Source organism: Dromaius novaehollandiae, chromosome 10, assembly GCF_036370855.1.
Source record: "Dromaius novaehollandiae isolate bDroNov1 chromosome 10, bDroNov1.hap1, whole genome shotgun sequence".
In the NCBI taxonomy this organism is placed as follows: domain Eukaryota; kingdom Metazoa; phylum Chordata; class Aves; order Casuariiformes; family Dromaiidae; genus Dromaius; species Dromaius novaehollandiae.
Window position 1 is genome coordinate 12,560,470 of NC_088107.1, and position 21,855 is coordinate 12,582,324.

Sequence of the window (21,855 nt, forward strand, 5' to 3'; positions counted from 1 at the left end):
CATTAGCTATTGGGTGGTTTGCGGCAGCATTTTATTTCAGAAAACTGTGTTTGTGTTTAGAAGATATTTTCTATAGTTTGCCTTTTCTCTCCAACAATACTCTATTCAAGTAAAGCTATCTTCAGGACATCAAACATCTCTGTACTCTTTAAGTCATATTCTAAAACAATGCAGCAATACACATATTTTCAACTATCAATACCAAATGCCTCCGGTAATAGAGAAATCCTCTTCTACCCAGTGCATGTGTAGTCCAATTAACCATCTCCATATAATAACAAATAGAGCATACATGATATTTCAAAAAAATTACATCTATATTTTAATCTTTTTGGTAAATCACCAGGCTCTGTATCACTCTGCATAAATAAGATCTGAATTTATGGACTATGGCAAAGAGCTGTGGAGTAGTGATTTTAGAAGAGTGCAGGAACTGATCAAAACCTGTGTGCTTCATGGGAAAGCAGCCACATTTTTTTACAGTTAAAAAAGTGATTTCCTAAGCCACATTCTGCCATGGTTAAAAGAAACAAAAACTTAAGTATGCACAAGTGATTAGTTTATATCTGAACCAGGGCCGGAGGGCTCTGAAAGAAAAAAAATCTGAAGCCCTCCAAGATAAACCTTCCCGTGTTGCGCAGGAATGGGCCATAGGGGCTTCCTCTTTGTGTGCTCAAAGGAGAGCATAAAAGCAGGGCTTGGGGAACTAAAGCCAGAGTCCTAAAACATTTAGAAGCTAATGGAAGTTATGTACTTAATCTGACTGAAAATTTCCATATATTTTCCTAAACCAGGAAGCTATAAAGTCCTGGGTTCTCTCACTTAAATTTATTTCCCAGTTAGGGGTACAAACACCGTCAGCCCACCTCCTGCCAGTGAGAAGGCTGGTTAGGGGACTGCTCATCCCACCTGAGACCTGAGTTGCCCTACGGTGCCCCTTTCTCTGGTGACTAGAGAAGAACCAGGGTCACCACCTTCCAAAAACTCGGGTGCAGTGACACCAGCTCTGACTACCACTGACATAAAGAGACCGTCTAGGGCAGGTCTAAAGTAGTGCTTCTTCCATAAAGGGATCTGAGAAGATCCAGTGCAGGTACTCTGTTCGCTTAAAATGACAGCAGCCTTCAGACTGAAGGAGATTCCTATCAGTTAAGGATTTAGTCTCAGACCAGAATCATGCTGTCAAAAAATATTTTTCGAATATCACTACGTATTTCCTCTCTGTCGCTTTCTGTGAAGCTCTGCCACGTAGAATTGAACTGTTTGATTTTAGCACAGTCAGAGCTTGGGGTCCTTCTTTCCCTTTCTGGAGAAACAATATGGAAATTGTGATTTGTTTTGTATTGTATCAGCTGCACATACAAAAAGCTGCTTGTGGAGTGAAGTGAGGCTGAGCTATCCATTTTATGGAATGAAACAAATGCAGATCAGAACCTACAATAAATATGAAAAGTCGACATGAGACCAAAGAAAACTTAAAGGAGGACAAGAAATCCTATACTTATGTCTGCTCTAAGTGTCATCTCGTCACTAAGTTTTTAACATATTTCACCTTCATTCAGCCTGCTTTTGCAGGCGCTAATCCTTCTGCCAGGTCATAGCCTCACTAAATGTATTTCTGAAGTTCAAAGAAGACAGAGTGAACTTTATATATGGAATTCATCCACTGCTAACTGCTTTGTATTGCTGGTCCATACCTATTTTTCAGAGAAGGTCAGTGATTTTTGCTGACACTTCATGGATTCTCTGCATCCTAACTTTGCTTCTCTGCAGAGGATTTCAGTAACATCATCCCTGAACAACTAGATTGAATTCACTTAAACCCACCAAATAACCTTGAAACAAATGGTGAAATTGTCCTATGCACTAATAGGTCACAGTGCAGCAAGAACCTTTCAAATTAAGACACTACTAGACTAACATCAATGAAAGCTTGTTCAAAATCCATATAAAATCTCTTAAAAACAAATAAAAATCCTGGGCTACTAGTCTCAAACAAATGTGGGTTGGTTAAATATAGCAGAGGACTTTACTATGTGTTTTCTACTCTGTCATATTTTCAATTTTAAGTTCATGAAAATTGTGTAATGAAAGCATCCACACCACTTAAAACAGACTTTCTTTCTTATAATTAAACCTTGTGGCTTCCCAGCAACTCAGATCATTTGTTCTTACTTCAGCTTCAGCAGATTCCTTTCTTTAGGGTTTCCTGTACAATTCTATCTGACCTTTAGCTAAAGACCAGCCTCTTCAGGCTATATGGTTTTTTTCTGGTTGCTTTGGCAGCTTCTTAAAATATATTTCACTGTAGATTAATGAGCTACACATGGCTGATGGGACTCTTAGAAATTTACAATGGGGAAAAACTCACCAACTCAAAACCATGTAGGGGACCGTTTCTACCACCATCACTCATGTGGAATAGTACCTTTCTGTTAGGCATCCTGCTGATTGAACATGAAGAGGGTGAAGGTTTCTGACTCGTAATATATATGAGAAAATGCTGCCAGATGGCTTTAATTTGAGCCAGATTGTGAACCCCCTACTCTAAGCGAGGAACATTTACTCTACTGGGACTGCTCGAGTAACTGTTTGCAATCTGGCTGTCTGAAAGTAAGCTAGGGGACGAGTCGCTGCTGGATTCGGTGACCCATCTAGCAGACACCTGCTCTGAGATTGTGATAACTGCTGGTTTATAGTAGTAACTCTCTGCAGAGAAATGCTAGCTGTAACAAGGCTTTTGCAATTCAGTGCCCATGCCTAAACTGTGGCATACACCCAAGGCCTGCCTCCTCCGCGTGCCCGTTACGGGGCCCGGCCGTGCAGCTGGGCGTCCTCCTCGCGTCGGCACAGGATGCCGCGTGCCCGTGACGCGGAGCAGGCTGTGCCTGGGGCAGGCAGCCGGGCCCCCGTGCTGGGAAGCGCTCTCAAGGCCACCGGTTTGGAGGTAACATCCCTCCTCGTAAGACAAGGAGACTTGCCTATTGCCCGTGACAGAACGGCACCTATCGCAGGACAGCCTGAGACAGCGGTGGTAGCGCCTCGGGAAATCCACTTTTATGTACGCCCTTCTGTGCAAAGACAGTTAAAACTGTTCTTGCACCAAGATCACCATTGACACAAACTAGTTGGCCACATGAATGAAAGGTTATTCAAACACCACGCGTTGAAGCTACAGCAGGGTTTTAGCATTATCTTTCCAGGGGACAAATGGGAGGGCAGTTGAACAGCCAAACCCACACAGAAAATGGATGCCTTTTGCTCCCATAATAATTCCATTCCCATGTTTAAATGTCAAAATTAGATTACAATTTTATATGGGAAAAGGAAAAATTGGTTTAAAGAATACCTCATTTAAGAAGGAAAAATATTTTATGGTTAAAGGAATACACTGTTTTACAGAAGAATATCCTTTTGTGGTGAGGCTTATAAATACTTAATGTCCCACAACCACCGCACACTAAATGTTCTGTGAAGCACTCAAGTCCAAGCCAAAATTATAGCATAGTGCACCTTAGAAAGTAATAAATATTATTTGTTCTAGAGATGCTCACAAGCCACAAGTGCAGTCCATGTGTAAACATTTGCAAGGGGGATTTAAACTCAGGATTCTGAGTTGGCCAAGGAACAAGACGGCTTGAGAGGCTTTATGCACCATCTCTACTTCTCCAAACCTGGGGAACAAGTGGGCTGTGCAGCGAAGATGCTGCAGAAATCCTTTACTACCTGCCTAAACAGGGGATGCAAAGCTGCTGTGCTGCCAGACCCAGCCTGGGACTTGCCCAGAGCCTGTCCATACCATTTGTCTTTGAGCTCTGGAGTTCTGATTTGGTCAGTCTTACATAAGCATAGAAAACTTTATACAAGTATGCAGTACACATACTTGTTGCTGGAACAGTGGAAGGGAAGGTGGACTTAAGGCTAAAATAATACATATAAAGCACTTTCAGGTCCTTAAACATAAGATGCAATGTAAGTACAAAACATTATTTGTAACTGTCACTGGACTTTGAATAATGCAAAAAATGAAAAGTGCTGACAATTTATATTCAGCTAGAGAGAGAACTGAGAATCAGTAAATGATTTAACGAATATATAAAATATTTAACTAATATTAATAGTCAATATTTAACCAGCAGTTAAATATTAAAAATATTTAACATTAACTAATACTTCATTTCTCATGCAAATATTTCACATTTTATAGTATTCTATCAGAAATGTTGATAAAATGTTTGCAGAGGAAGATACCTTAAATTGTATGTAAAATGAAATTCAGCAACATTCTGAAATTCTCTACAGAGATTACTTATTCAGCGGTATGTTTTCTCTCACATGAAGAAGCCAGGCTTTGTCATTAAAATATAGTGGGAAAGTAGAGGAGAAGAAAGAAAAATATTTTTGTCAAGCAGCCACTGCTTTTCCAAACCAACATAAAATGTAATTTGTTTAGTGTGTAACAAAAACAAACAGTGGATTTAGATTCCTTCTCTCTGTATCTGTCGTTTCTTCTTTGCATATAGTTTTACAGAAATCTGTTATTTAATTTTATATTGTACATGCAAAGAGGCTTACAGTATAACCCATTTTAATTGGCCTTATCAAATGAAATCATGGTCATGCAAATTTAAGAGATTCCATTCAGCAAACATCTGCAAACACTATTCTGAGCCACAGTATAACATTTCCTTTGACTTTCCTCTATTGCTTTTATGTTTCAGTTTTTCATCCAGGCTTTGGTTTTTGAAAAAAATTTAAATAACTTGTATAAACAATTCAGTTCTATAGAACTGTAGAATTTTGTTTTATAAACCAGGTACACGGAGTATAAAGATCTGTAAGTTACTAGTCTTATATTGTTTCATAAAGGGGAGAGTAAAGGGAGAATATAAAAGATTTAGAATCCTACAGTTTTCCATGAAAATGTTGGAGAGTGCAGGTACATGGTTCAGTATATTCCTCATATACACACATCACACAGTGTTATCATAACACTTCCTATAAATAGCTGGATGAAGATAGTATATTCCATGCTGGTACCACTCTAGCAGTGTAATTAGACAATAATATAGTTTCGCACTCTCTTATACAACTGGGACACAAAACAGGGGTTATAGATTCAGAATCTGGTTCCTGGTCAATACATAGGGTTTACAATAGTTCTATATATGCAGATTATCAAAATATAAGCATCAGTGTATATATATGCTATTAATATACAACAAATATATACCTCTCTGAAACCATTCAATGCAAACTAATCATTTCATAAATCCTTCTCTATTATTTAGTATTGTTAGCAACCCTATTATATACATCCAGAACAATTCTTATAGAAGCATTTAATGTGTGCCTATACTCATGACTATGTGATATAATCATCAGCAGGAATACATGGGAGATATTTTAAATATTAAATTGTTCACCTCCACCAACATTCTTCTAAAAGAAAAAGATATTGTCAGTGATAGACTTACTTCTCAGGACATATCTAGAAAACCTGCTACCCAGTGCATGTTTTATGAAGTGACCATGTGTTTGTCATGTCAAAAGCAGGAACACAAGCTCCATCTATGCTGGTCTTTAACATCAGTTAAGGCAGAGTGTTTAGGATTCATTTTCATGGTGCTGTCTATCCAAAATGTTTGTTTTTGTTAGAACCATGGTTTAAAAGAAAGCCTGGCTTAGATATTTTTTTCCTTGAAAAAAACTTGGGTTATTTAGAGTTGATTCCAAAACAGTACAGACTAATGTAAAGTAGTAAGTGATCTGCTATTTCTACCATTTTAGAAACAATTCAATCAAAATCAGCTTCACTCTATTTTACGTTAAAGGTTAGAATGCAAATCGTAACATCGATTCTTTCACTTGCCCCCTAAGATTCTGGGGAACTATTCTGGCAAGACTTCCATGTGCATTACTTATTAATATATAACCGTTTTATATAATACAAATATTGTAAACTAAAAAAACACTATTTTGTATACACTTACCATCTTGTGTGTTTTGACTAAGGATCTGAGTGCGGAACTCCTCTAGGCTAATTCCCAGGTATTTACAAATTTCCTCTGTGCTGTAAGGCTCAGGGTGAAATACCTCCTCGACAATGGTCAGCATTTCCTCTAGGCTAACTCCTAGCTTGACTTGCACATCTTGGAGTTTCAACATTTTTTTCCAGTCCAAGCCTTTTGACTTTGAGAGAAGCTAAAACAAACAAACAACAAAAACACACAAAAAACCAGATAATACTTTGCCTTCTAGTTTTAAACTAACATTAAATTGTCCGTAAGCAGCTTTCAGACTAATACTTTCTTTTTACTTCTTGACTGGGAACCATAAAAAAACATTTTCTATCAGTACACAGCAGGTACCCATTATGTTTATTTATACAAGGTCTGTGAATGAAAGATATCCCCCCCAGGTTAGACATTCTCTGTAAAAACCCTATTGGCATTATTTGTTTGGATATCAGATCAGTGATTCCCCCTTAAAGAAACTGTTCAGCCTTACAAGAAGGTTATGATGGGTTAGTTGAAATCTGCTCTGTTCCTACATGATTACCATTAGGCTGATTAGTTATAGATAGATAGACAGATGGGTATCTTTTGGTCCAACATGGATGCAATGCTTTAAATCTCTGTGATGTTATGGCAGTTGTCAGTAGTTATTTTAACGCATGAAAGTCTTTAAAGGAGAAATGTCAAAGAAGCTCTTCTGTAGGTCACTGAAATGTGATGATGTTCTCCTATACCTAATGAAAATAGCTGAGGGCTTTCCTCATGTTTTCATGAGCTGGAATATTTCTAGTATTATAAATGATAGGAGATTATTAAGTGGTCATTGTGAGATCCTACTGATGACACACCACCTTTAATTTCAATAGACTACAACAGTGTTAAAAGACAGATTAGTGGGACATGCCACGGTAATTTTACTGGATTTATGAGTACATGACATGCCTCCAATTCTGCACCATTTAAATTGAGATTAAAGCTTCCAAAAATGCTAGATCAGGCTGTATGTTTGCAGAGTGTTTAAAGCGGTGCAGGAAGCCCAAGGAGAGAAATCCTGTTTCCATTTGAAACAGTTCAGAATCTCTCATCAACAGGGCCAAGATTTCACTCAGTGTGTTTTGTTATTCTTTTCAATAAACACAGATTTTGAGCGAGACTTGTTTGAAATCATTTAGGCCTCAATTCAGCAAAGCTATCTAGTATGTGTTTAACTTCCTAGGTTAAAAAAATGCATGGGATTTGCATACACGCCTGACAAGAATTTGCTTCCCTTTGTGCAAAGTTATACAGCATGAAACTGGTTGTTTAAACAGAAGGAGATCAGCTATCTGCTGCAGATTTTACCTTGCTGCTCTCCTCCGACATGACTTTGCAGGGGTTTTTGCTGTATTGCAGTATATAAAAATTAACCACTTTTGGTGCCATCTAGTGTCTTGTTAAGGTTTATGTGAAACTTAGAGCAGAACAAACAAAACCCAATCAAAAGCCTAATCATATGACTTTGGTGACATCTAAAACAGAGTTGTATGTCCAGTGGTAGAGAAAGAAGCAACAGCGTTTAGTGGCTAACACAGAAATCAGAGTTAGAAAATGTTCAGGTAAAACACTGATTAGGTCACTTCTGGCCTGGTTTTCAAAGGCTCTGAGTATCTAGAATGCCACAGCTTTAATCTAATTGTATTAATTTAATTAATCTAATTAGAATCTAATTATTGACCAACTGGAATAACAATTATTGTTTCATATATTTTACTTTAAATATTCAATATCTCGTATGTGCTTGGTGCACACTTGTGACATGATCTTAAATCTTCTGTTTCAAGGTGGTAAATGAATGGAATTTTCTTTCCCCATAATTTAATCTGGATGTTTAGCATCCCCTAGATTTTAGTATCAGAAACTAAACAGAGCTAAGAACTTAGAAAAAAAGTCATATAATGCTCTATAAGTCAACAAAAATCTTTCTACATTTTTAATAAGTAATCCCTTGTTAGAAAAATTTGTCATATGTACTGTCACATCTATTCCCATTTCTGTTCTTGAAGAGAAATGGCCTATTTCAGATGAGCTGCCTACCCTGGTATTTTACAGATGAAATGTTCTAAATGGAAACTAACCCCTTCAAGACAGTGGGTAGGGTTTTTTTTTGGAAAGTTTTAACTGCTTACAGCAAAGTTTCAATTCTAACATCACTGGGAAAAATGTTAAGGGCAAACAGAAAGAGTTTTAAAAAAATCTAGCTTCAGCAACTCAAATTACAGTGGACACAGAACAGAAATTGGAAAAAATCTCATCTATTAAATGTACAAAAGTAATCCCAATACTGATCCCACAGTTGGATATTTTCCTGATGATCTCTGACTAGATGGATTAAAGATGCGGACATCATCCAGCTGGCTCTTAACTGCCAGGATATAGCATCTCTAGCCTTTACTGTCCAACACAGGCACAGTGGAGCACTGTAAGTAATTGCAAGAGGAAAACATACTCAGTACATGATGGGACAAATATAAATAAAAGAAAGCCTGACCAGGAGTAAGTATAGGAATACTAAGCCCTTATATGGCAACATCACTTTCTTATACTTCACATTTCTATAACGCCATCTCAGCATCTTTCCACATTTAACGAATGTTAGCTGATTTTACGGCATCCCAGTTTGCAGACATTCTTGGCACTGCTCTGTAGCTGAAAGTGAAGTGAAACACACGCTATGAAGCATGGGGAGGGCTCGGCATTCACTAATGCTCACATTCATCCTGCAGCACCTACTGTGCAAGTTTTCTGAAATACAAAGTACATGTTAATGTCTCTTGGAATTGTGAGTGTTCTGCAGAACATGAGAGATTTTAAACATACTGTTTAATGGAGTAGAGGAAAGCACTCAGATGCTACAGCAATGAGTACAATGTAAGAACAGGGAAAAAAAACAGGAAAGTGAGAGAATGACTGTCCAGAAGAGAAGGGAAGGGAGCAGGCCCTGAGAAAGATAATTGCGAGGATAATCAAGAGCTCACTTGCTGTAGGACAGAGTGACATCAAAATGTTCTACACTAATGCCAGCAGAGATATGTTTTGTTGGTATCTTTACTGACATGAAGCTTTCTGCAAAGAAGAGTATGAAATATTAGAATAAAAGCAGGAGAGGAAAAAAGTCTATCCTAAGGCACTTACTGATAAGAATTTCCTTTAAAACGTTATTGTGAGGCCCTGCATGTTATTTCATAGTTGCATTACCTTAATGGTGCTTAAAGAACTTCCCTGCTTCCACTTACATACCTGCCCTCCTTCACCCCACTGTGACCTGTTCCTAAACGCAGGCTTTTCCTGGCTCAATGTATTTTTTTGTGTGTGCAGCTTTCCATCTGGGTAGCATATGTTTAAAAATAGACAGGTGTATGTTGTTAGTCTCCTTAAAATCATGCATCTGCTAAAGGTACTTTTTCAGAGATTACATCAGAGCTAACGTGAGCGTAAAAGAATCATCCTTTCTCACCACTCTTTGCAGTTTATTACACATGACCAATAATTAAAAGCAATTTAGAAAACTGTGATGTATTTCACAAAATCTGGTATACGGAACAATATTTCGAAAGGCCTTACAGCCTAACACATTTAGTGCCAAGGTTTGCCTTTTAAAATAGATCGCACATGAAGGTGTCTCTTATGTAAAATAATTTCCAGTGGACTCTCTTCCTAAAAGAGCTAGTTAGTCAATTAACTGTCCTAAATTAGAGGTTTTTCAGATATGCCAAAACCAACACATACAGGTCCTTACTTTGATTCTATTGAAGGTGTGAGAATCTTGTTGTTAACTTTAATGACAACAACTTTAACCATGGTCACTGGTGCTATTTTTTTTTTTTACCATATCTTACATACTGCTAAAATGCAGCTGTTATTCATACTAGTGTTTAAAGCCCATTTTAAAAGTCATCTGAAGTTTAGGTTCCCTCCTAGAAAACCATTCCAACCACCACATTTTGAATTGTTTTGTCAATACCTGATAAACTCTTCAGATCTCTTTTTTAGCATTAACTATGATGATTTTTCATAGAATTATTATGCCAACACATGCTCAAAGTACTTTAGAGCATTGCTCAGATTTTGACCTGAACGTCTTGTGGCAAGGACTTTCACAGTGCATTTTTTAAAACTGTTGTCTGAACTTTGTGACCCAAATTCTACTCTGTCACAGAGCACTCTGTTAGGTATGGTTGCAGTGAACTGGTGTACTTACTCCTCACTTACTTGAATCAAACAAAGAATGATCCTCTGCATTTCTAAAACAGACTCCAATCAAACCAAGTATCTACATATTCCTAAACATATGGTCTACGAAATCCAGAATTAAAGTGGAACTTAGATTTGTCATGTTCAGATTCCATATATTTTAGAGATAGTTGCAAACTGTAACCTGCCAGCACAACCTAAATGTTTAGCTTTGAATCAATCCTCTTTAAACTTCACGCTAACATACATGTTGCTATTCAGCACTTCCAGTAATATCTCCACGTTTCTAACTAGTGGCTTTGATGTACTCTAAATCCTAGAAAACACACATCTATTACCATATATACATAAAAACATGTGACCACACTGGTTGCTTTCCATTATTTGTCATTATTCAGTTTTAATTAGAAACAGTCTATTTTATTAACTGAGAATATTCTTGCTGAAAAATAGACATATTTCCACCACTCAAACATAATACAAAATAAATTAAATAGAACTGAATCACAGAAGCTTCTATATAAGGGCACAGTCCTTACACTTCCATTAAACTCTGCAGGAGTTCTGTTTCTGCACAGATGGAGGTGTCTGGTTCTGAAAAGAAAAAGGCTACTTAAAGTAGCACCTAGCCAGGTGTTAAAGTAAAGACACGACTGGTCAGAAGTGGGGAAAAGCACATACTTACATGAAGGTTTCATTAGAGTTTGACAAAAGCCATACGTTACCTTTGTAGCCAGACGACACTCCATTACCCTAATATTGTAATGAGAAGTTGCTGCTTTATTCATTTCAACACAACTGTTAGCAATAACAAACGCTGCTCCACTTGGAAGTCTAACATCAGTTGCCCTTAGAGGACTGAACTCTATCAACTTGGCCTATCGGAAGAAAAATGAATGGTTAGTTTTAATTTACTACTAGCTAACAGTGCACTTAGTTCTATAAATCAAATGCAAATTTGTATGTTTTTTTCTCCTGAAAATCCATGGACAGTTAATGAAGGGAACTGACATGAAACAGTGAGAAAAGAGGTTTAACCTCACTGGCCAAGTTACACATACATTTCAAACCTTTCCCTTGTAGCTGGATTTTAAAATGTTTCCATTAAGTCTTTGGTTTTTTTCAGAGTTTCACAGAACCCCACCCAACCTATTTTTCTTGCCTGTTTTAAGACGACAGTTTTTCTTTGATCTACAGAAAAGTACAGACCTGGCTGAAGCTAATGTGCGTGCTACTAGCAACAAGGGGCTTCACATTCCCCTGCCATCCACCCATGCCCATCTCCCTCTTAGTTTTCTGATTTCTCATTAAACCAAGAAGATTCAGTTCACTGAGGTATAGAATATTAGCAAAATTTTAGAAATGACTGGATACAGTTACGTTGCATACAGACAATCAGAGAAATCAAGCAAAACTATATATAAAAATGTAGTTACTGTCTCCCTTCTTCTGAGATAAGATTTTCTTGCCTCACTGTGCCTTACACAGGCTGAGTGTTCCCAATATGTTCCCAACATTTTGTGACCTTTTCATGGAATAAGCTAGGAATCCATTAATTAAATAATTCAGGATGTAATGTAATCAAGAGATTAAATTCACATCTGGATTTTCATTGGGATAAGTTGTAAATCATGTGCCCTGCTCTGGCTCTTCAGAATAGTCTATAATTCTGCAAGCAGGGATGTCTTACTGGTTTTGGCATTGTTCACTCCCAGAGAGTTCCTTAAGCAGCTACAGTGCTAAATAAACAATGACAAATCTGCTTGTACGTTATGTTCAGCATGTGTGTTACTCCCTGCCACTGCGATCCTGCACCACTTCACAAAACTACTATCAAGGAAGACAAGCTTGCTTACGTTTAAATATACCCATTTAAGAACTGCTACATTAGATCAGAACATACCACTAAGCTGGGCCAGTGTCCTGTTTCTGACAGTAGCCCCAAATGGATATTTAGAGAGGGTATAAAAATAAGACCTATAAAAAGAGATCTTCCTACTATATTCTTACTTCTTCTCATAAGCAGAGAATATGGTGGTTATACTTACACTGGAAGACACATCAGACTATTATGTTTAATAGCCACAAACAGGCTGACAGTCTGTCGATGTATCCAAGAAGGTCCCTTCCGAACCCTTTTTAAACTTTTAGCTTCCACAATGTACTGTATTTCTCAATTTAACAATGAATGTTTTGAAAAAAACACACTTCCTCTTGTTTGTTTTTAACAAGCTGCCTGTTAATTTCATTGTTTCTGTTAGTTCTTCAGTTATGAAAAACAGTGAATTCCCAATTTACCTTTTCTTACACATTCAGGATTTTACAGACCTCCAAAATATCACCCTCAAAGATATTTGCTTTCCAAGCAGAGGAGTCTTAAATTATTCAGTCAGTACTTGCATAAAAAATACCTTAATTCAACCTCAGAGTCCTTCTCTGTACTCTTCTAGTTCTAGTATATTTTTCTGAAATGGAGGGCAGGAGCTGCATTCAGATGCAGGTATATTGAGGCAAGGATGTTTTCTGTCTTGTTCGCCATTTCTTTTCTAATCTTTCCTAATATTCTCTTTGCCTTTTCGAGCACCACCTCCAAGTCATGGAAAAGCCTCCGCTTACATGATCCTCTGTGTGTCTGCAACTTCCTTCAGCACGGGTGTAGCTTTTGGTTTGCTACTAACAGTATAAAGCGTGAAGGAAAGGTGTAAAGTAGGTACAGGTGATGTTGTGAAATTGAAAATACGTACATCTCATGGTGGAAATAAACATATTCAGTGTAATTCTAGGAAACAGCTTATTTTCTTTATAAACTCATCTAAGATATGGCATGAGGCCCATAAACCATGGACATAGAAAATCACTTCAAATAAGTTATAAGCAAAGTAAAGGTTTTTCATGAGAGGCCACATTAATTTTAATAAAGGTATTTTGACAAGTTTTAGGTTTGAACATTGGATCTTGAGGTCCTGTGCATCTTCTGGGGCAGTGGATGGATTCCACTGTAAATTCTACTGCAAGGACTCATGCACAGCTTGGCAGGTCTTATAGATCACTGCCAATCCACCTTCTGTCACCACATTTAAGACAGCTAAATACCTTTTACATCAGAACCCAGCCACAGAATCGTCTGGAATTAGCAAAACTAGGGGGGAAAAAATCTCCATTGTCTTTGTAACTAGACCTGGCAAAACTTCCTACAACTGCTTTGTTATAAGAAGTTTCAAGAAAGCATTTTTGTAATAATTATCCCATTTGCACTGAATACAGGACATACCGACCATTCAGATTTCATTATATGGGAAAAATTCTAAGTTCAGTGATAAATTAGCCAAGCAACATGGAAACTTGTGCTCTTCCAGAATATGTCTTTCCCTGTGTCTTCTTATGTTCTCCTCTTTCCATTTCTTATTTCCTTCAAACCTGTCATACTCAATTGTACACAAGTTTACACATGTAATTCCTGTTTCACTTGCATAGAAACAGTGAGTATACTGCTTGCCAAGGTATTCCTATTTCTTGTCCTTCTGCTAGATACATATGAAAATATTGTTTGTTTACATTAATTAACATTATGTTGTTAGTTTAGATTACAAAGATCCACGTACAGTTCCTTCTTCCGCCAGAAAAGATATTGATTGGTCCATTCCTCCACCTTCTGTGCCGATATAACGTTCACTCTTTGAGCAAATTTCTGCAAGCTCCACCTGAGAAAACATTAAATGTGAACCTTCAGCCAAGATAAAAGATCCTACTTTTACATTGCTTAGATATGAACTAGTGAGAAGATGAAGGAGAGAATGGTAGAGCTCTGAGACCATTGCTTATCGCACACTAAGTGTTGTAAGCTAGTGTCAACCAGGATGCCACATGGCACCTTTTTGCTTTTCCTCTGAAGGAAAAGAGAACAAATTATTCAGCCTCCCCTGGGCTCGTCATAGTCCAATGCTTTTCACATTATCCTCATTTAGATGCTCCACCCTACTAGTTCTCCTCCTCCCACCTTCGTCGTTCATCTCACCCCCCTCCACCCTAGTAGGCAATACTGTTGATTTATTAGTTGAATGTATCTATGTCTGCATCTTGGCAGCTTACAGAATGATGGCAAGTTGTTACTTTATACTATACTAATACAATGGCTCCACAATCAGAAATTAGGTATTGAACCTATCTCAGGAAATCCTTTTCCCTGTAAATATTCCTATCAGTGGTGCTTGTCATTTCTCCTTGGGACACAGTACTCTTACTTTACGTTGTTTATCTGATATGATTTGTAATTACATGTGATTCACATTCTTTTGTAACATTTCAGACATACCTTAGCGCGTTCCGATATCTGAAGGTCAGAGGATAATACAGGTGTGTGGAATATTAGTATCACAATTGTCAAAAGTAATAAATACAGGAAAGCTTTCAGGCATCAGGCCAAGTCAAAGCAGAACACCAGGGAAGTCTTGGAGAATGGTTGAAGAACACAGACTATTTACAAGGAAACAGGAAAGCATTTGTGTCCATAGACCATGGCACCCACCAGTTTGTTTCATTAAGTGCAGGGTAACCTCAGGACAGCTGTGAAAAGGACTTCAGAAAAGCAACACCCCATTTTTCAGTCTGGTGGCAACGTCAGAGTCAGATTCCCCACTAAAGATGTAGCATCACGTGACTTACAACAAGCTAACCAGCAAGGCCGGGACATTAACCAGCACACAGCTGTAGAACACAGCAGATAGAGGCAGTAAATCACCACACCAAGAGGGAGGTATGTGCGGTGTGCCTGCTGGCCCACCACAGCCAAACTTGTAAAATTGGTGCTCAGGTCAATGTAATCAGGCTGAACCACTTGCAAATTCATGAACCACCAATTTACTCAGCCCACAATGCAGTAATGCTCAGTAAACCTTAGGCTGATAGGAGGAAGCTATCAAATGAACATTAACAAAGTTACTCTAAAACTACACATACCAGACCTCTTTGAATCAAACATCCAGGGAGTCCAGACTGTCATCAGAGACCCATGCTGGCGTTTCTGGCTAAGCAGATCCACTTACACAACCGAAAAGAACAAGGGTTTATCCACCTTAGACAGATGCCATACAGGGGTAAATGACCATTAAGGAGAGAAAGCAGAGGGTACAACGAGCAAAGATAGTCTCCTTTCCTGCACTGCTTTTCTTCTGTGCATTTCAAAGATGAGCAGAAAGAGAGATAATGCTTCTTTTATTTTCTTGAGAAAGTACAGAAAGCTCACACATTTTGATTTTATTTTTTTTAACAAAAGTGGTTTCTGTCGAAGGCCGAGTTTATCAAGATTTGTTTTTTTCTCCCTCATTGGAGAACTGCATAGTCCCACCTCTGGTTTGAACCTTAGATCTCTTCCCTCCATCGATGAAAGTTTAATTTCCAATCATCATGTATCCCTAATTCACTAAAAATTGGAAATAACTTTGAATGAAATGCTATTACATAGGACTCCCATACAAATGCAACATTGCCTTCTCTCCATTCAATGATAAAAGATGTAGCAATAGTTCTACAGAAAAGAAAGAACAATCCTCCACGCACGCAGCAGTTTCTACATGCTCCCTCCTTTCCACATGTGAAGGCATGCCTATTTACAAACACTTTTTGCCGGCATGTGGAAATGCAGGCATGTGTCAGCCAGTTCTGCGAACCTGCCCTTTGCCCCTCTGAGAACCGAGCAATACCACATCCCTGACTTTTGCGCCTTTGGCAGAAGACCTCAGACTGGGGTTCATGAATATTATTCATTGGCAGCAGTAGAAACTTCTCCACATAGGTTCATACAACAACACTGGCTGAAAAGACCATGCAAGTGGTTTATGTGCATTTAAGCAGGAGATGCGGCTCTGCAGAGCTGGCCTGAAGCACAGCTCCGGAGGTGCTCTCTGTTCCACTCTTGGGCACAGCTGCCTAAGGTATTGTGTTTCATTTGCAACTGCTAGATAAAGCTTTGCAAAACTCAGAAATTAAGCATTTCACCCTTCAGTTAGTCTGGCTGCATGTCATCTCCATATACAAATCAGCTACCACTAGACTGCTCCAATCGTTTAGTCTTTGAGCCTGGGCTTATTAAATAACTATCAGGAGGAGTCTTGCAGAGGAGGAATGTTAACAATTAGGCCAGTGCCACTCCCCTGTCCCTTTACATGGTCGGGTGAATTGTGCCTGGTTGAGCGCTGGGCCTTGCCTCGTCCCAGCCGTCCAGCTGCGCACGCTGGGCTAACAGCGCTGTATGAGCTTGAGCAACTTTTGTTTTGAAACTCAGCAAGGATTGGCAGGACCACCAAGTAGTAGCTGGCAAGAGTTGAGAAGAACCCTCTCCACAAGACAGCCCAAGGCATCCCCGAAACATTATTTGGTTTCTAATTTAAACAGGCCCTTGCTGACACAGGCTGGCCTTCTAATAGGAGGCTGAGGAGCATATGAATGGAGGGGAAATCGTCATCTGTACAGAAAGCAGTTTCTACTTACTGCTGAAACAAATGGGCAAATGTTTGCCTTTTTGCTAGAACTAATGAGAGGACAAAGTTCAGAGGAACTGAACTGAAACATTGGAAAATAGTGTGAAGACTAAATTGGAGAGTCTTGTGTACGTATTTGATACTTGGAAAAGGACGGTCATATGACTGAAACTGTGAACTGAACGTCACAAGGTCTGGGCTCAATTTCTAGCACCACATTAAGTTTCTTGTGAGACAGGGAAAGTCCCTTTAACTCATCACGGCTTCATTCCCTCAATAAAATGAGGAGCATCTCCCCCCTCCTGGTAATTAGCAATTACTGCTTGGGATTTTTAGATGATAATGCTATAAGTATGTGTGACCTCATTACTAGAAAATGAAAAAGGGCAGGAAAGTCACTGCGAGCGTTCTCGTAGGCACGTTTAGGGGAGCTGCAACCCGGCACACGCCCAGGACACACCGCAGCACCACCTTCCAGGCAGGCAGGTCAGAGGGAGCCCAACCACCCCTCAGGAGGCTCAAAGTTCAACGATTACGCATATAAAACAAACAGCGTCGCCCCTATTGAGTTCTGCAGCACTGGGAAAAGGTCCTAAATCGGCCTTACTGCAGAGCTAGGTGAAAGCAGACGTTTGTACTTCACAAAGCAAGATGTGAAATACCGAGGAAAGACATAGGCCACACTTCTGTTCTGTATTTCCTGATCCATGCAAGACTTCACCCCTTAGCTAACCACAAAACACTCTGCACACCTGAGACTCAGAATGGTTTTCCCATCCCTAAAGCTTCATCTCAAAAATACTAATAAATCATAATTTAAGTCTGCATAGAATTTTACAAACAGACTTTACTTTAAAACATTCCTATAAGGCTGCTGTTAGCTTCAATTTACAGACAGCACAGATGTTTACATGACTTGTTGAAAGTAATGTCAATCAATCACAAAACTGAAATGGGAATTCTAAAATCTCCCTATTTCCAGAATTGTGGCTTATTTCTCTAAAGAATATGGTCTCAGGGAATCCTCTGCAGGATGGGTTTAAAATCTTTCCAAGATAGCAGCAATGAAAACTGGAACAAAAGGATTCTAAAATCAAAGTACAAATGGGTCTGAACAGAAGTATTATAACTCTAGAAGAAAAAATGACTTCATTAGACAGATAAATCAAAAATTTCCTTCTGCCAACTGTTCTGTGAGCCGCATATGCTAATGTGTTCTGATTTCTGTATTATTGCTCCAGGAAAGTTGTTCCAACAGGGCTGGCTAAACCAGGCCATCATTTGTGAATATCATGCAGACAGTAACTCCTAAGCTGTCATCTACACCAAGTATTAAACAAGCCAAGTAATATTTTTAACATAATTTAAAAAGTAAAGCTCAAACAACATCAGAAGATATTTCCTTTGATCTCATCTTTCAAACAAAAAAAACCCCAGCCAAAAAGAACAGCACATCTAATGTCCACGAGTAACTAAGAGGTTGTCAGTTAGCTAAAATGTATTAAAAGCCTTGGGTCAGAAGAAAAATATAGAACATAAAAGCAGCCGCAGTGGGTCAGATCAAAAATCCAGCTAGCTCTGTGTCTTCTATCTGAAAGCGGCCCCCTAGTATGAGAGCAGGGCCAAGTATCAATGACATTTTCCCAGAACGCTCTCAGACTCCAATTATTTTTTCGATAAACAGTTTCCTGAGCTGAATGTGCATTCTGCACGTTTAGTAACCTACCTGTAATGGATTTCTCGTATATGAACTCGCCAGACTCCCCTTAAACCCATTCAAAATTTTAGCATTTAGAACATCCCAAAACAAGGAATTCTACAACTTGTTGGGTAAAGAACCACCTCCTTCTGTCCACTTTGAACATGCACCTGACTAGCTTCATCTGATGCCCTCTGGCTCTTATAATACAAGGGACAATGAATGATTGATTCCTATCCACCCCATCAATTACAGTCATGATTTTATGGACCTCTGTCATCTTCAAGCACATTTTTCCAGAGTCCTAGCTTACTTTTATGGAGGTCATTCCGTACCTTTGATCATCCACGTGGCTGTTCGCTGAATCGTTTTCAGTTTAATGGTCTTGGTTTGTGAGGAAGGGGAGGGGCAGACCTATGGCTTTCCTCAGACTGAGAGCCAATTTCACTGTATCTTCTCCTACTTTTATGTGGGAAATGAGCCACATAAAACATCTGTTAATTAGCGCTAACACAGGCATATGGTAGTTCAACACTACTATTCCACCTCTCTCACTGAGGTGACCATCCTGACACCATACTCAAAAACACAGCTCAAGCGACCATGCGTCAGCCACGTCTGTAAAAGCTCCACTGCTCAAATGTGCTTTGCAATGAAACAGCTGAAGCATGCTGCTCCCTTCTGCTGACTGCAGTGAGGTCTGTAACCATGAGTGGTAAAAAACAGGGAAGCTGGGATGGAAACAAGTATCTAAAGTTAGTCTAAAAATACCTTAGCTATTCTGTAAAATTGGTCCGGTTAGGCTCTGAAAGCGTGAGAGGGACAAGCATAACATGATGGCGGTAGTAGCTGGTAGGTGAGTTAAACCTTCAAGTCTCCCTGCTGATCTGTCAAGAAACATTAAATATTGCAGCTTTCAAATGCCAGACCCGATGTGATATACACAAATGCAAGTAGTGCTTTTGTATCTCTTGGCAAGTACAGATGCCAGATTGGCAGTGCTCGAGTGGGGGATGTTTAGTATCAGCGAGTTACACGACACAGTAAGTTTAAAGCTTTTTTGTTTTTTTATCCAACAAAAAATATAACACGTTAAATGAGAATATCCTTATTAAAAATGTACAAAGCAACATCATTAGGAACAGAATCTTAGTGCATACAATTCACTCACTTGCCCAATAAGGCACATTAAAACCATTAAGAAATATATATGAAGTAATAATCTATTTAAAGAAGCTGCTGTCTCCCAAGGATTTCAAAACTAAACTCTTTATGTTTCAGACAACTTTGGAGCATTTGGAAAAAGGTGAAACAACCAATGATATACTAAACTTGCATCTTTCTTGTGCTATTCCTTCTCTCTTCTCAGAGGCTTAATTCTAAATTCTGCTGAGAATGAATGTACCCTGCTGCAAGAGGCAGCGCTTACTCATTTGTATGCTGGGTAACGGGCCCCACGTGCAGACCCAGGCTAGCCTTTGATCTGAGAGCTCCACTAACCACCTCTGCTTTTTGTTTGAAACTATTTAAGGTTCCTCCTGATAAGGAGCAAGTCAATCTTGGGTTACAAAGAAAGAAATTACTACCACTTAAAACTGTTTTATCTTTGAGCCACAAGATTTCCTATCCAGCATGCGGAAAGTCTAACCTGGGAAATCATATTAGTGGAGATATAATTTAGTCTGACAAAGAAGGGTTGTGATTTTTTATTATTAGTTGCCTTATGTGTAGTTTTTCTAGACAGAGAGATTTCTTGTAATGACAGCTCATCAATAGCTCTGCCTCAGGTTACGTTGTTTGGGTTTTTAATGGAAAAGTGGGTTTTCAGTAAAATGATACTTTTCACTAGTATGTACTTTTCTTTCGAAAATTTACTTTTCAATATGAAACACCTAAAATTCAGGTTTTCATTTTCAGCTGAGCATTTTTGGTCTTTCAAAAATGTTGAAAGGCAGGTAAAAGAATATTTTTCTGAATATTTCCAGGCACACCCCAACACTGTATTAGGTTTGCACCATTTATGTTCTTATACCCTGATACTTCTGCAGCAGGGTAAATTATGAACCACCCAGTACAGCTCATTTGAGTCTCTGTTTCCTGATCATTTATTTTAGTTTCTTTCAGTTTAATGTAATGTATAATGAACATCAAGGCCCAAGGGTACAAAGGTATTCAGGTATCTAATGCACAATGGAAGTGAATAAATCACCCACTCACAAAATCTACTTACACTTTTGATCACCTACTTACAAAAATCTTCCTAAAAATAGAAGCCCACAAATACAAAAACCTCCTAAAGAATTATCTGAGTGAGAATAGATAAGAGAGTTTGAACTTTAACAGTCCCCTCGCTCACAAAGGGGCCAAGGGACAACTACCCTGATTTTCACTCAGTGCAATGGGTCTGGACAGTATGTGAACTGTGACAGAATTTGTCCCTATATAACTGTCACTGTCAATATGTTCCATACCAGTGATCAATCCCTTTCAATCTCACGTAGACCTTGAAAGAAGTAAACTCGTGTAAGATTAAACCCCTTAAAAGAACAAGACAATTAGTGAGTAGGAGACAGGCAAATATTTGTTAGTAAAACAGAATTAGTGTTGCTTAGTACTTTTTTGGAACAGCTTACCCTACATTACCCAGAAACTTGATATATACAAACCCAGAATGATGGCAACCAAAATAAAGGAGCCTTATCTATAAAATGATAGTATTAAGTTACATCGACATCAGTGGTTTTATATAAGTTAATTTCAGCCGAAGTTAAATGTGCTAGATTTTCTACATATAACAATGCACGGAAAGTTATAGCTGACCTTTAAATTCAAAAACAATTTTCCTTCTGTTTTAAATTTTATTGTTGGTGAAGGGAAGCTTCATGAAGAAAATACTTTCAATAAGTTATTTTTAGATTGTCGTTTTCAGTGCTCCAAAAGTCTACTTAGCATGCGAATTTGAGCAATTTCAGTATTTAAATATCTACAGAACTGCAGAGCCAAAATATAGAGGAGCCCTGTAAGTCCATTTAGTCTGCCTATGCCAATACAGTAATTGTTCTCTAATGCACATTTATTATCATTTTGTCCAGTTTAATTTGAAAAGTCAGACTCAATCTACCACTTCCTTGTAAAACAAAGAATGTTGGTCATTTTCTAGCCTATTTAGAACCTAGTGTAGATTTTCCATGCACTTCTACAGGGGTTGGTTCACAGCAGATAGGACCGAAAATTGAAAAGATACATTTACAGATAAAGATGAGTATTTTGAATTTTAGAGTAAAAAGAAAACATTCGCCATCACTTAAGGCATATTTAAAGCTGGTTAAATGTTGGGTTTTTTTCAATCTGTGTGTGTGTGTGTGTGTGTGTGTATCACTTGTAAGAGATAAGGCACTATGTTTCACATATTAAGGTATAAAATGATGCCTAA

The 21,855-nt window shown here is 38.4% G+C and overlaps 1 protein-coding gene across 1 annotated transcript in view; it reads right to left on the minus strand.

Moving 5' to 3' along the window:
* GALK2 (galactokinase 2) overlaps nt 1-21,855 on the minus strand; it is a 52,527-nt gene that overhangs the window by 12,848 nt on the left and 17,824 nt on the right. Inside the window, exons 6-8 of the mRNA XM_064517328.1 lie at nt 13,850-13,948; nt 10,973-11,125; nt 5,994-6,204 (exon numbers count right to left, since the gene is read on the minus strand). Of these exons, the coding sequence (XP_064373398.1) occupies nt 5,994-6,204; nt 10,973-11,125; nt 13,850-13,948 (463 nt within the window). The remainder of the gene's footprint in view (nt 1-5,993; nt 6,205-10,972; nt 11,126-13,849; nt 13,949-21,855) is intronic.